General features: G+C 39.1%; 2 protein-coding genes and 1 pseudogene across 2 annotated transcripts; 2 read left to right on the top strand and 1 right to left on the bottom strand.

The window, feature by feature from the left end:
- The first annotated feature begins 296 nt into the window (after nt 1-296).
- Nucleotides 297-2,286, top strand: LOC141821973 (small ribosomal subunit protein eS25w-like). The gene is made up of 4 exons (XM_074709374.1): nt 297-365; nt 451-525; nt 622-756; nt 2,087-2,286. The coding sequence occupies exons 1-4, from the start codon at nt 363-365 to the stop codon at nt 2,198-2,200; spliced, it is 327 nt and encodes a 108-aa protein (XP_074565475.1). The 5' UTR covers nt 297-362; the 3' UTR covers nt 2,201-2,286.
- Nucleotides 2,287-4,766: 2,480 nt separating this feature from the next.
- On the bottom strand, nt 4,767-6,018 carry LOC141822427 (uncharacterized; annotated as a pseudogene).
- Nucleotides 6,019-13,148: 7,130 nt separating this feature from the next.
- On the top strand, nt 13,149-13,592 carry LOC141821640 (uncharacterized). Its single transcript, XM_074709010.1, has one exon. It carries the CDS (start codon nt 13,149-13,151, stop codon nt 13,590-13,592), a length of 444 nt encoding a protein of 147 aa, XP_074565111.1.
- Nucleotides 13,593-14,764: the final 1,172 nt, after the last annotated feature.

The raw sequence follows: 14,764 nt of genomic DNA, 5'->3' as shown, positions 1-14,764 counted from the left end.
TCATGTTTGAATAATTTTAACTAAATTTATACAAAACATTTTGCTATTCATATATAATAATTTTGACCGAATTAAATAAAAAAATATTGAGCTGATTTATTCAACAAATTCTCGCAAAGGGTGCATTTTTAAAGGACGATAATAATAAGGGTGCCATTTTAATTTCTGTCGCACAATATAATCGGCATTATACGATCCAAATTATGAGACGTGACATGGTGGGTTTGGGCTGGGCTTGACAGCCCAAATAATACCAGAAACCCTAATCCTTGCCTTTTTAATTCCATCCGCCGAGCCGCAGAGTCGCGTCCTGCTCCTCAAGCCTCGCGCGCCGTTCATCCTCTGCCGCTGAATCAAGAACAATGGTAAGCGTAAATCGATCTTATCTTCGCTATTTTTTGTTTTTCTGGTAATTGGATTTCCTTACGGACCATTTCGTTAACTAAACAGGCGCCGAAGAAGGATAAAGCCCCGCCTCCGTCGTCGAAGCCAGCGAAGTCTGGCGGCGGCAAGCAGAAGAAGAAGGTGCGAGACCCTTTTTGATTTTTACAGTTAGTAACTTTCTATCGATTAAAAATCTTTTATGGTGGTTAAGTTGCCCGCCCGGGAATTGTGTTGCAGAAGTGGAGCAAGGGAAAGCAGAAGGAAAAGGTGAACAATGCAGTCCTCTTTGACCAGGCGAGCTATGATAAGATGCTCTCCGAAGTTCCCAAATACAAGCAGATCACCCCTTCCGTGCTATCTGAGAGATTGAGGGTAAGAGAATCTCGCTTCTGTGGATCGGAATTCTATAACATTTTCGGTCAAAGTAAATTGTTGCTCCTTGGTCGATTGCTGAAAGCTTACCTTTTTTATGTGATTGCGGTAATGTGTCGACCAGTCTGTTATTTAACACAACAAAAGGGGCTTACTTTGTTCGTTGCATTTTGTTTATTTTGGTTATATTTTCTTGAGCTAATGAGTTGCCTTGTTGTCACACATCAATTCATTAAGTGCCTTTCTCCAGTTGGATCGGAACCTAGATTTCTAGTACTGCTGTCAAAAGTGCCTGCACTTAAGAATTAATCCTCTAGCTTTGTTCATCACTACATCATTTGTTTCACGATCATATTGGTGCTTTGATAAAATTGATTTCTTTTGGCACAAAGCAAGCAAATTCATACTGTATTACACTGAATCATATCATTTTGTGTCAGTATAATTATATAGGCCATGTAAAAAGATATAATAAGTTAAGAGTTTCTAAAAAGTAGTTGTTTTGTGGGAGGAAGTTAGTCATTCAAGATTTAATATGTATCATATAAAAAGTTGGTAATTTTTTAAAGTTGATTTTGTTCATTAGTGGGTTTAATTGTATGTGTTAGTCTAATGTCACTTATAAACCGTGCTAGGTCATGCCACTTAATTGTCATGAAGTCGGGCCTTGTTCAATATCCAGTCCCATGAACATGGAACTGTTCATTGGGAAACATAATGTTGTATAGCTGGAACATTAAGTCGATCTTTTGCTTTGATATAAGAAGTTAAAGAGTTTCTAAAAAGTAGTTTTTTGTGGGAGGAAGTTAGTCATTCAAGATTTAATATGTATCATATGAAAAGTTGGTAATTTTTTAAAGTTAATTTTGTTCATTAGTGGGTTTAATTGTATGTGTTAGTGTAATGTCACTTACAAGCCGTGCCAGGTCATGCCACTTAATTGTCATGCGATCGGGCCTTGTTCAATATCCAGTCCCGAGAACATGGAACTGTTCATTGGGAAACATAATGTTGTGTAGCTGGAACATTAAGTCGATCTTTTGCTTTGACAAAGAAACTATACTTTTGATAAGCTTCAGTGCAGTATTTTCTTTTATGCTGATATGCACATTTAGTTTCTTCCACTATAATTCCAAATTAATGTCTTAGTGATGTATTTGCTGCATTAACTGATTACTTGATTTTAATTGTGTTATTGATTCTTGGACATTCAACTTGTTGCTACAAATAGTCGATTTCCCGTTCATAAGGCCACAAGAGAAGTTACCAATGGGATCAGGAATTGAGGTCTATCTATGACTTGACTGAGATAGTTCTTATTTGTCTTCAGATTAATGGTTCACTCGCGCGGAGGGCGATAAAGGATCTGATGTCAAGGGGAGCCATCAGGATCGTTTCTGCTCACTCAAGCCAACAAATCTACACTAGAGCCACCAACACTTGAGAATTATGCCTTCTCACTTTACTAGCAACTGTTTTCATTGTGCCATCAGATATTTACTCTTTATCTTATGGATTATGAAGTCTTTTTAGATTCTGTTGATCCCTTAACAATGATGCTATTGTTTTAAGTGAAAACTTGTGATCAACTATATATATAGCTATATGCTTAAAGGCTTGTATCTCTTACAATTCTCTGATACAAATCAATAGCAAGGATGTAACCTAAGGGTAGATGATTATCAACCTGTGAGCATATGACTCTTGGGGTGCGTTTAGTTTTAGTTGGGGGTTATTTGTGATTATTTTGGTTAATCATCCAAAGTTATCAACCAAAATCTTGCTTGGTTTAGGTAATCGGTGATTCCTAAATAATGTTTCATATTTGACACGTCAGCATATGTCGGCAAAAAAGAACATTCAATTCGGAATTGGAAAATCAAAGAAAACTTAAGGCAGCGTTTGGTTGGGCTGTTTTCCAGCGTTTTCCATTTTCCTTTTCCAAGGAAAATGGAAAACGCTGAATGGTTGCTGTTTTCATTTTCATTTTTTAGAAAATGAACTCTCATTTTCTGGAAAACTGGAGAATGATATTTTGGTGTTTTCTGGTTTGAGAATGAAAATTGGAAAATTGGAAAACGCGGCTACAGTACCACTCCCATCCTCCGCGTTTGTCCGCCCCCTCCTCCTCCCGATTTTTCCTCTCCCGACATAACCTCCTCCTCTCCTCTTCCTATCGCTTTTCTATCATCGGCGTTGAGATCCGAGCGGCGGCTGCGCGAGTCGGAAGGGATGGGAGCGGCGGCTGCGCGAGAAGACGAGAGGCCGCAGAGGAAACCGTCGCCGAGGACGCCCCTCCGCCACAACCCCCGCCGCGGAAGACGCCGCAAAGGAAACCAGGAGAAGACGAGGACGAGGAAGATGGGGACGAGGGCGGCGCCTTCCCCAAAAGCCTGCTTCCATGGTCGGAGACGAAGCGCCAAGTATCGTCCGCGCAGAAGAGCAGACGCAGGCCCGGCGAAGCCTTCCGCGCACGGCCCTCGCGACTTCGATCCGCCCTTCAGCCGCCTGCCGCCTGTCGCCTGCCGCCTGCCTGCGCTCAAGACGCCGCCCACCAACGCCGGAGTCGCCGCCGCCTGTCGACGCCGCCTCTGCCGTCGGTCGCGAGAAGTTGCCGATGAAATCGGTAAAGGAAACTTTACCGATTAGTTTTAATTAATTGAGTTAATTAATTATTAGATTAATTAGTTAATTAAATCATTAGTTAGTTAATTAGTTTAATAACTATTAGGTAATTAATTGAGGATTGTTAATTAATTGAGGATTAATATGTTTAATTAGGTAATTTAATAAAAAATTAATTGATGAATTGGATTAAGGTTAGTTAATTAATTAAAACTCGTGGGATGAGACAAAAGGCCGTTGGATTAATTAAGATAATTAATTAAAATTCTAGATTTTTATTTTAATAAAAAAATAAAAAATATAGAAAATAGTTATCAAACCAAACGCATTTTCCAGTTTTCTTTTCCAGAAAATAGAAAACAACATATCATACCAAACGCATTTTCTGTTTTCTAAAAACTGGATCAGAAAATGGAAAACTGGAAATAGAAAATGGAAAACAGAAAATGGAAAATATTTTCCAAACCAAACGCCCCCTAAGTTTTTTTTTTTTTGATTTCGGAGTTAAGGTAATTTTCTTTACAAAATTATCCTTCAAAGTCTACGGCGAAACCTTCCGCGAGCGAAACCTGACTCCCGTCCCTAATCGCGCAAGTGAAACCCTAACGAGCGATTGCGCGGTAGAAACTCTTTGCTCTTTCATGCGAAAACTCTCTCGATCGCGTGCTTCATGCAGAAATCGAGCCCCGCCTTGTCTCCTCTGATATTGTGCCTAAGGCCGAGCATCTCCAGCTTTGCTCCCTGTGGTAGTGTAGGTCATTGATCGCCGGAGGAGGATCCAGTGCCGTCGTCGACAATCACGTGAGGGGAGGAAACGGACCACCGTTGCCGCCAATCGTCGATCCCTAATCGCTTGGAAGGAGATTGCCGACCGCAAGCTAATCGCACGATTATGGTTGCGCGTGAGAATCGAAACTGTCGATCATGATTAGGATTCGTGGGCACCATTGATCCTGAATCTCGTGAGAAGCCATCGGCGTAAATCGTTGATTAGGGTTTTCATTATTTTTATTTTTTAAAAAATGAAAATAAATAATAATAATAATAATATATATAATAATATTATAATAATAGTAATAACAATATAAATCAAATTAATTTAGTTGTAAAAAATATTATAATTAAACTAGGGTAATATAGTAAATATTAAAGTAAGTAATATATTAAAATCTTAGGATTAAATCAAACGATATTAGATTATATTTTATTTTCTATAATTTTAATTATGTAATTACTTGATAATCACATAATCAACATAATAATTATCCTCAACCAAACACACCCTTGCAGTTTGCATCTTCAACCAATGGATGAACACAAATAATACAAACTTTTTTTCTTCTTCTTTCATTGACACAATGAAAAAGCTTCTTGTGTTGGTAGAAAGCAGTAGCCAAAAGTTGCAGAGGATGACAGTCAGCAGCAGATGGGGCAATGGATGAGGCCATTCTCATTGCACTCTTCGCATTTCACCATCTGCTTCTGCTCCTCGTCCAACACCTTGCAGCTGCCTCTGCAGTCCATGCACATGATGAACCTCACCCCTGCGCAGGCCTCGCATGCCACCGTCGCCCTCGGAAGCTCCTCCAGCAACGGCCCCAGCTTCCCTTCCTCCTCCAACTTCAGCACCTCCTCCGCGCCGCCGATGAGCCTTCCCTTCACGAAAACGACCGGAATGCTTACTTCTTTCGAGCACATCAGCGACCGCAGCTCCTCCCTGTACCCCGAGTCCATCGAAATGTCCCGCTCCCCGATCTGAACACGATGAGACTCTAGCGCGGACCTGACGGCGTTGCAGTCCTCGAACGTCTTCCTGATCCCCCGCAGCGTCGTCGAGTAGAAAACCACCGTGTTCTTGCCTCCCGGCGGGCATTTTTCCTCGTAAGAGCGAAGGAGGAGGGTGGAATCCAGGGCGTTTGGGGTTCTAGGAACTGAAGTTACCTTCTTTTTGATCTTTCCCCCTTCCTGCAGATGCTCCCTCTCCAGAGAAGCAAGGAGGGCGGGATCGAAGACAGGGCTCAGGCTTCTCCTTGAAGCAGAACCACCGGAATCTCTCGCCGCCGGCGGCGTGAGGATTTCTCTTCTTCCCTGGAGTCTGCGCCGAAATCCGCTTCGCGTTGTCGGAAGGACTGAAGGGCCTCAAGATTCGGCTCAAATCAAAATCCCACCTTTTCGACTCCTGCGGCCTCGCCGACGCGTTCTCTTTCCCCGCCGCTCTTCTCTTTTGCTTCGCCACGGAAGCCGGCGGACTCGAAAACTGAAGTTTCTCTTGCTTCTTGAGCGGGGTCCAGAATGGCGTCTCGTCGGCGAGGTCCTCCATGAGTTCCCGCGCGTCGATAATCTCCGGCGGCTCTTCCTTCCCGGCGCTTTTGTGAAGCAAGTCAACGTCGAGCGGAGGAGGTCGCCTGCATTCCCTCTTGATGACTTCCCGTTGCTCTTCCTCCCGGTCGGGCTCACGCCGGTCGAGATTTAAGGCGCCGTAGGTGGTGGAGGTGAGCGAGACGACGTGGTTGGAGAAGTCGGAATCGGAATCGAAGCCCCATTCCTCCGTGAAGATCGTCGGCGGCGAGCGGATTGGAAGCAACACAACCCATGATCAGTAACTACCTTCCTCGTTCTCGTTCCCTGTCGGAGACGTCAGACGTGTGGAGTTTTCTGTGATCTTCCAAAAGTAACGGCTACTTGCGTCACTATTTTCCTCTTTTATTTCACCCAAAATTGTTTCAACGGTCAAAAAGAAATAATTGATATATCAGTAATTGCATCATTTGACTGATATGTTTTTATTAAAATATTTTCTCTTTTTTTTCTGAACAACATATACAAAAACAGAAATTAAAAAAAAGATAGATTCAACACTTTAAAATCAGTCATATAAATATGAAAAGAGATAAATTTAAATACATAAAAAATCGTATGATGAAATGCAACTCACTGGAACAATTTCACAGCATGGTTTTAATGCTGCTGAATTTTTATAAACGATCGAAACAATAAGCTCATCGATTTTTTCTTGTGTTATCCTTCTCGTTTGTTGGTCTTCTACCAAGATTCACGATCTCCGATACTCCCTGTCTTTTCCGATCTATCACCGTACTCCATCGGATCTTGAGCTATCAGATATCTGTGAATTCTTCTAAGTTCCTATATGCTTAGACATACAAGTTAGTGACACGAGGAAGATCTAAATTAGGTTAGTTTGACAAAGCATCAAAACAGTTGTAATTCAAATCACTTGAGATTCTTGCAATCTCTCTCTTTTTTGATTGCTTGTCAAATTAGTTTAAGTTGGGATAAATCAATTTCATTAAGGCTTAACCCTAATCTTTCATTCTTCTCTCCCTTTTAATGACAACAAAAATTGAGGTTTACTAAATTTAAATTTACTTCCGTTATGAAAATTTGATAAAAATTACCTAAACAATAGAAAATTTTCAAATATTTATCAGATTAGAGCACAACATTTACTATCACTGAAAATTAATTTTCATTGAAAATTTATTTTAATTAAATTTTTAATTTCAATAAATAAGATATTTTTTGATAATTATTAAAACATGTTAAAACGCCCATAAATTTTAAAATTTTATATAATGATAGAAGACCTGCCATATTTTCATAAAAAATATTTTGTATGAAATATTTATTTTTATTTTTGAGAATTAAATTATTAAATATAAAAATCAAGTTTTTTCTTCAGAAAATAATTTAAAAATATTTTGAACATGAAAAAAATGTGAAATTAACTACCAACGGTAGATATTACATGTTTTCACAGAACTATAAGTTTCATAAGATCAAAATTTACTAAATCTACGGATTTAAGAAAAATCATACCTATTGAGTTAACCATCCATAAAATTCTTTTTCTATAGTCGACTATTTGTCAAAATAGACTTAGACACCCAAAATAAATTTATGTCTATCTAATTTATATATATTTTTAGGAATAATTTTTTTAACACTTTTCTAATTTAGCCCTTAGAATTTCTAAAATTATACTTTGGACGACCATAAACTAATCCTTGTTAGTTTGATCTCATTCTTTGATTTTTTTTAATAAATTCAAATTATTTGAACCAATGGAAATTTGTTCTAAGGTTAATTTCAAGGAGTCTACTTGGTTCCGTATTCTTAAATTCTCATTTGATAATTTTTCAAATTCTTCTTTTGGGTCGGAAACAAATAGTTGTTTTTCTAAATCAATTTAGCGTGTTTCAATTTTATGCATTTATTTCTAATTTCACATAACGAACTAGACAATATTTTAATAGCATCATATAATTGGTCTGAGGGTAAATTACATACTTCACTTATTGTATCGTATTCGTGGGTTGAGCCTCCCTCTCAATATTGCTCTCTTCGGATGATGAGTAGACTTCTTCTTCATCACAAATTGTTATGAATGCAAGTCTCATCATTTGTTCTAATCTCGAATCTTCTGAGGGCTCGTTCCAAGTTGATTTTAGATTTTTATGTTTGGATTTTGTAGAACTCTTGTCTTTGCCCTTTTCTTTATTCTTTTTCTTGAGCTTGGGGCAGTTGTCTCTTATATGACCTTCCTTGTCACAGATGAAGTATCTTACTTTTTTTTCCTCTTTTATCCTTAGTAGTTTTGTAGCCTATTTTCTATCAAAATTATTAGATTTAAAGAACTTTTTCATTTTCCTCACTAGGTAGATTTCTTTATCTTCATCCAGGGTGCGTCCGAGTCCAACATACTTTTCTTTTCTTGTAGAGCGATGTGGTTCGTGTTGGATCGAAAGAGACAAGAGAGGGGGTGAATATTGTATTTTTAAAAAAATCTTCTTGAGTTCTTTTAGAAATCAAAGATCATAATGGAATGAAAACACACAAATACATAGATCAATTTTTTTACTTGGTTTACAGTTTAATAACTGCTACTCCAAGGCCCACGATCCTTTGGATTGTTTTCGATTGAGCAATTCACTAGAGTTCTCCTCTTCGAAAACTTTTGGAGGAGGAAAACTCATACAAGAATGAGGAGAGTAGTAATACACTACTATCTCTTAAAATTGAAATACAAGAAATTAAATTTATCAACAACAAAGAATGTAGTGTGTAGGCAAAGGTTGTCGGAGAGCCTCACAGCATAGTAGCAGATGATCTTGCATGAGCAGAGCAGCAGAAGAGAAGAACTGGTCATTCAGAATTAATACTGAGCCTCAAATCTCGAGGCTTCTTTTATAGCCTTTATTTGATTATTGTTTGGTCATGATCCTTTCAGTCAACTGAACCTCTTATCAAACGATTGGACCTCGACTTTCCTTTGTTATCCAATTCGCGCTCACCCGATCTGCACTTTACTTAGTTGTTTGATTGACTGGTAGCCTTATCGTTCGATTGATAATTGATTTTTCCTTAGTGAACATATCTCTTTTTTATCCGATCACACTTTCTATATGGGTTTGATCGATCGATAGCCTTATCGATCAACTGATAATTGTTATTTCCCCTTTTGTTGGATTTAGATCGGATCTGTTCCTATCTGCTCAGATCGATCGATCGAACCCTTAAATTCCGAATAACTTTGTTTTATCTGCAAAATAAAGTTAGCATAATAATAGCAATCCTGTAAAATAGAGTTAAAACAGTTTATATATGCATAAATTATCTAACAGTTTTGATTGTTTGATCTCGACTTAGAAATTTCTGTTGATTTTTTTAGTTGGATCACCGCCTAAGGTAGTTTCAACTGAAATATGTCTTCACTATCTTCCAAAATGCAAAGACGCCTTCATAACTTATTTTACTTACCTGCCAAGCATCCGGTCTAGTTGACCTATTTGGACGTTCTTGGATTAGTGTCCGATCAACCCAATCCACTAAGACTTTCCTACAACACTGAATTAATACAATAGCAATAATATTAATGAAAAATAATATTAGCAATATTGTACTTTGGTTGATAAAAATCTGATTGAAAATCTTGTTTCGGTCACTTTCTAAGGTTACCGTCTACCAATCCACCAAGATTACCGTTTAGCAATAATATTGTACTTTGGATTAGTGTCCGATCAACCCAATCCACCAAGATTACCGTCTACCTAAGGTTCACTTTCTTATAATTTTTTCTCTTGCTTGGAGTTCATTTCTCCAAAACTTCTCACTATCTAAGGTTCATTTTCTTAGAGGTTTTCCTCTTTCCAAACATTCAATCATCCTTGAAATGACTAGACTTCTCAATTAACTAGGTCAACCTTGATCATACTTCATTAAATATGTTGTCGAACAAATATCAAATCTTAGAGGTCGATTACACCAACAATTCAATATTCCTGTTTCTTTCAACCTTGCATATCTAGATCGATGTAATTCCATAGTTGAAAAAAAATTCTTCTAAACTACTTACCTCGAGATTTTTTAAAATATAGTAGGAGTCTACTATTGATACTCATTTCTTGTGTTCATAGAAAAGCATTGAGAGCATATCTGAGGATGTCTTGGTTTTGAACTATCTCTCCGAGGTTGTTGAGGTTGGTGAGGATCTCCTTTATCCTTAGCATGTAGTTGTGCTACTTTTTCCCCTTTCTATAATCGAAGATTGTTGAGTTGACTCCTTAGGAGGTCACGCCTAGCCAATTTTCTTTGTAGTGCATCCCGTCATGGAGCTCTAGGAATTTTTCTCAGTGGTCTTCAGCTGAGTTGTAGGTACTAATCTGGTTAAGTTCCTATATTGGTAACACGCTTAGTAGGTAGAATTCTATCTTACTGTTGGCTATGAACTCATCTCGTTGCTTCTTTGTTCATCTGTATTCTTTGAGTTCATCTTCGTCTTCGTTCCTGGGTACTTCAAAATCGTATTTTATGTACAATATTATTTCAAAATCTATTTTGAAAAATACCTTTATTTTTTTCACATGGTGAATTCGCCCTCAAACCTTTGTGGATGGATATTTGATCTTATCATTTCTCCCGACTTAGTTGCTTAGTTGACGGTTAGTCCTTTTGAACAGTTCAGCTATGATACCAATTGTTGGTGCTACGGAAGCAGTTCACATAACTAGAGGGGAGAGGTGAATAGTGACTTGAAAACAAAAAATCTTTCTCTTGCTATTGGCTTAATAAGGGCACACTCATATTAACAAAATAAACAATGCATAAAAGAAAGAGGCTTGATATTGTACTTGGTTATAAAACACAGATTGCTAGTTTAAGAACTATAAACGTCCACTATGTTCTTCTCTTCAGAAGTAAACTGGAGGCGGAGAAGCCTCTTTCACAGAGTAAGTACAAGAACAAGAAATGAAGGAGTGTCGTTACTGTGTTGTACTCTCCTCGCCTCTTTTTATAGCTTCTGCTTGAACTGTCGATGTGGCACGTTCAATCGATCGATCGAGCTATTTGGTTAACTGGAATTGCTGATGTGGCAGATAGGGTTCATTATCCACTCAACGTCCTTACTCGACTGTTAGCTGATGTGGCAATTGACATGGTGAATTAACGTGACAAATAGGGTTTATCTCCTTGCTTAACCCGATTGGTTCATTAGGCATGGTTACCCCAACCAATCCTTCTGAGCTAATTGATTATCTAATCCAACCAAGTCGCATAATTTGTTAATCTTTGCTAGTTCTCTAGCTCATATATTTAATATTTTATACAAATAGATATTCTAAAAATCATTTTCGTAATTAATTAAATATGTAACTATTTATTCTATCACCATTTTGTGGGACGCAGAAAGATTATATATGCGGTTAAGCTACACACACAGTCAAAGAAATTTATGAGGAGATGGAGACAAATTGAGGAACACGTACGTACAGATATATATTTCTCTGTTAGCTTGAGGTATTTTGCAGGTATATTAATTTGCTCATACCATTTGCTTCTTTTCCCTCGATAGATCATGCATGAGCCCTGCTGCTTCAGTCTTGAGAGATCTGACAACCACCATGAAAGCAAGCAAGCTAAGTGCCCATGCATGCTGGTAAGGGAAGCTTTTTGCCTTTTCTTGTAGGGGAGGATCGATGCTAATGAACTATTATATTGGGAATTAGGTGTGATCTGACCACCTTTTGCATTTGGTTTTATATAATATATATGTACAGTTTTCAACAAAGAGCTAGAGATCATCATCAACACGCTAAAACTGATAGATAGACAGTTTCTTTAGAACCATGGCGTGGCTGCTGGTGACGACTGAGGGGGCGATCGATCGAGCTAGGGACAGTACTGCTTTAGAACCAAGTCTTCTTCTTCTGGCTCCACTGGCAGCTCCTCTCTGCCATGCGTGTTGAATTGTGTGCTAACTGACACAGTAGAGCCCCACCATGCACCCACTGTCTACGCACGATTGCAGTTAATATATATAATTCTTGTATATATATACCTTTTGTTTCTGCAGGAAGAACTGAACTGATCCATTCTCAAGTGCATGATTCATTAGGAAGATTTAAAAGTTTAAAATTCCTGTCTGAAGGAATGATGAACTCAACTCTGCAATATAAGTGGTAGCAAAAACCAAATTGTAGAGTCAGAAGGCAAATTATTTTTTCCCTGATTGCGTATCAGAAATCACTTTGCGTGCCAAATCAATTTGTTAAGCTCCATATACCTCACGGCTGATGCACTGCGACATTCTTTTTTCAATGAAAAAAGGAAGAAAAAGAGTAGTAGTATTCTTTTGACTGACTTAGAATCCTTAAGGATCTTTGTTAATTTGGAATGCAAAACATGCATGTTCATAAAATGCCACTTCTTTTAGAATCCCTGCCATTGCCATTGTTTTTTTAAGAATCCTAGTGCTTTTAATCAACCCACTAGCCATGCGTGCATTTCAAAGTGGCCCCTCTCACCCAACAATGCAGACCACTAAAGCTATTGGGCGATTGATCTTCAGATTCTCAGAAACCACTGAACAATGGTGTCACCTTGGCCTTCTAAGTTCACTGTTATGGTCGTAAGGATACGGAGGCGGATCAGGTTGAGAAAGATGCCCGAGTCGAGTCAACCATCCGGGAGCAGCCGACCAAGACATTACGGCCCGAATCCGAACCCCGGGGCAACCACCCGAATGACCTCTATTCAAGTCCGATAGGCTGGCCTGTCGGCAGATGATACGGATAGCTCCACCGAGCCGACTCCCGGCTAACCCGACTGAGCAGCATACCCGACTCGTCCCGGGGAGTCGGGGCCAAGTCGTACTCTCTGTCACGGACTACTCCCTTTCTTGTCCTATGGCCGACCCAGCTGACACACCCCTCACTGGGTATGGCAACGCGCCGCCTAACAGGTACGCCCCTGCCAACAGTGTACCCCTCTCATTAAAGGCGTCACTCCTCGCAAGTACGGAAGGTACCCTCAAAGTGAGGTTCACCTTGCTTTGTCCTTGGTACGAACATCCTCTTTCTTATATAAGGCGAGCCCCTTCACAGGGGCCAGGTATGCTCTCACTGTTCTTCGTCATCTTTACTTCCTCATTTTCTCCAATCGCTGACTTAGGCATCGGAGTGGTCGCGCCGGTCACGCCGGCCTTCCTTCTCACGGTGCTCTTGTTTGCAGATCGTCGGTGATCCTCGCCCTCCCCTGGTCATCTTCGTTTCGTAGTGACGCTGAGGAGGAGTCGCGCGCCCAGGAGCTGTTCTTGACAGGAACATTCACTTTTGTGAGTGGAACAAGGCTTATCCTACACATTCTCTTTGACTGTAAAATCCGAAGCCATAAGAAACAAAACTTTGTTCAGGACATAACTCTCCTCTATAAATACTCAACATCTCCACCCTCTTAAGCCTTGGCATCCAATGGGTAATCGCATAGGCCTGGAGAAGAAGAAGGTGGTGAGGATAATGAGGATGGATGGCCAGATCCTTCACTATCAACCACCATTAAAGGTCCAACAGGTGCTGAATGAGTTCCCCGGGCATTCAATCTCCGACGCACTTCCGGCGATCACATACTTGGATCCAGCCATGTTCATGAGGCGAGGACGACTCTACTATCTCCTACCACCTGAGAATCAGATCATGGAGACCGGCGACGCCGTCGGGGTTGTCAGAGTCAAGCTGGTCATTACCAAACAACAGCTCAAGGACATGCTAAGCGAAGGAGGAATCGCGCTAGATGGCATGCTGTCTGTTCTCCTGAGAGAGCAAAGAAGGAAACACAGTGCTTCAGGTGAGAAGGAGAGGCCTATAGAGTGGAGACCTACTTTAGAAAGCATACCAGAAGGCAATGATTTCTATTAGGAACAGAAAACAGAGATGTATGTGTCTATCTAGTTAAATGTAAGTTTGATAAGTTACAGTAATACATACACACACACACATCTGTAATCATAGGGGCTTTTGTTCAGTGGAGATTATGTATGTGCAAACGAAGTTCCTAACAGCCAAACTTTGTTCTTCAATATTTTGCAATTGAGTGAAAGCCTTAGTCTTTGATAACCTTCTTTCAAACCACATGGTTAATGTCGCTCTGATACCACTTGTTGGGTCCACCCCGATCGATGTTTGGCATCAAGTTGGAAAGGTCTTGGCAAGTGACTAGCCTTCTAAAAGTAAGTTGCACTGAGTTCGTTGGTTGAGGCGAGGATGGTTCCTATGCTCACGTTGAGTATTTTTGAATGTGCTCGAATCACTTATGATATCGGATGTCATGTTAGGATTTATTTTTACTTTTCAAATTTATTTGATGGTTGATTTGTCGGAATCGTAAAAATTAAATAACTGAATTAATAAGAAAAATTTAGTTTCTAGAGTTTTGTTTAGTCGAATGAATATTGACTTTATAGCCATTGTAGTCAAATAAAAGATCACTACAGATTAGTTGGTGGGAATTCTTCTGTAAAGGTGGAATTTGTCATCCCAGCGCCTTACACGGTCGGTCTCACGATTATCTGTGAGGAGGTAAATTAAAAAATTATAGTTAATTGGTGAGAATTTGGTTCGATTGGAGAGGTTTGATTGAGGTGTTGAGTTAATTTAGAAAAGTGTCCGTTAGAAAATAAATATTTGAGTTAATTTAAATTAGTTAAAAATATGATTTATAAAAAAATAGCAATTTTATCCAATTAAATCAACTGACATTGTTTGACAAATGAAGTAATCATATGAAAAAAAAGCAAATGAAACAACTTTATTAATAAAGTAGCAATGGTCCTTAGATCGAATTGGATAGATATATAAACAGTTGAGATTCTTGTCGCAATAGACTCCCATCATAAATTTGTGACGGAAATCTGGACCGTTCAATTTTAAAATCAACGATCGATCGCTAAACCCCTAAACCCTAAACCCTAAATCTTAAACCCTAAATCCTAAACCCTAAACTCTAAAGCAAATTACCCATTCAATTTACGTCCTGAATTTAATCTTAACTTTAAAATCAAACGGTGTAGATTCCCGTCACAAATTTGTGA

The sequence above is a fragment of the Curcuma longa genome, chromosome 2, assembly GCF_044706935.1.
Source record: "Curcuma longa cultivar G26 ecotype Majalengka, Jawa Barat chromosome 2, ITB_CL_G26_1.1, whole genome shotgun sequence".
Lineage (NCBI taxonomy): Eukaryota > Viridiplantae > Streptophyta > Magnoliopsida > Zingiberales > Zingiberaceae > Curcuma > Curcuma longa.
The sequence above is the reverse complement of the archived record's forward strand: the minus strand, read 5'-3'. Positions and strand labels throughout refer to the sequence as shown.

Coding starts and splice junctions, on each gene's coding strand:
- LOC141821973 (XM_074709374.1), top strand. Junction 526..621: donor GCGGCAAGCAGAAGAAGAAG/GTGCGAGACCCT, acceptor ATTGTGTTGCAG/AAGTGGAGCAAGGGAAAGCA. Junction 757..2,086: donor TGCTATCTGAGAGATTGAGG/GTAAGAGAATCT, acceptor ATTTGTCTTCAG/ATTAATGGTTCACTCGCGCG.
- LOC141821640 (XM_074709010.1), top strand. CDS start 13,149: ATGGGTAATCGCATAGGCCTGGAGAAGAAGAAGGTGGTGAGGATAATG.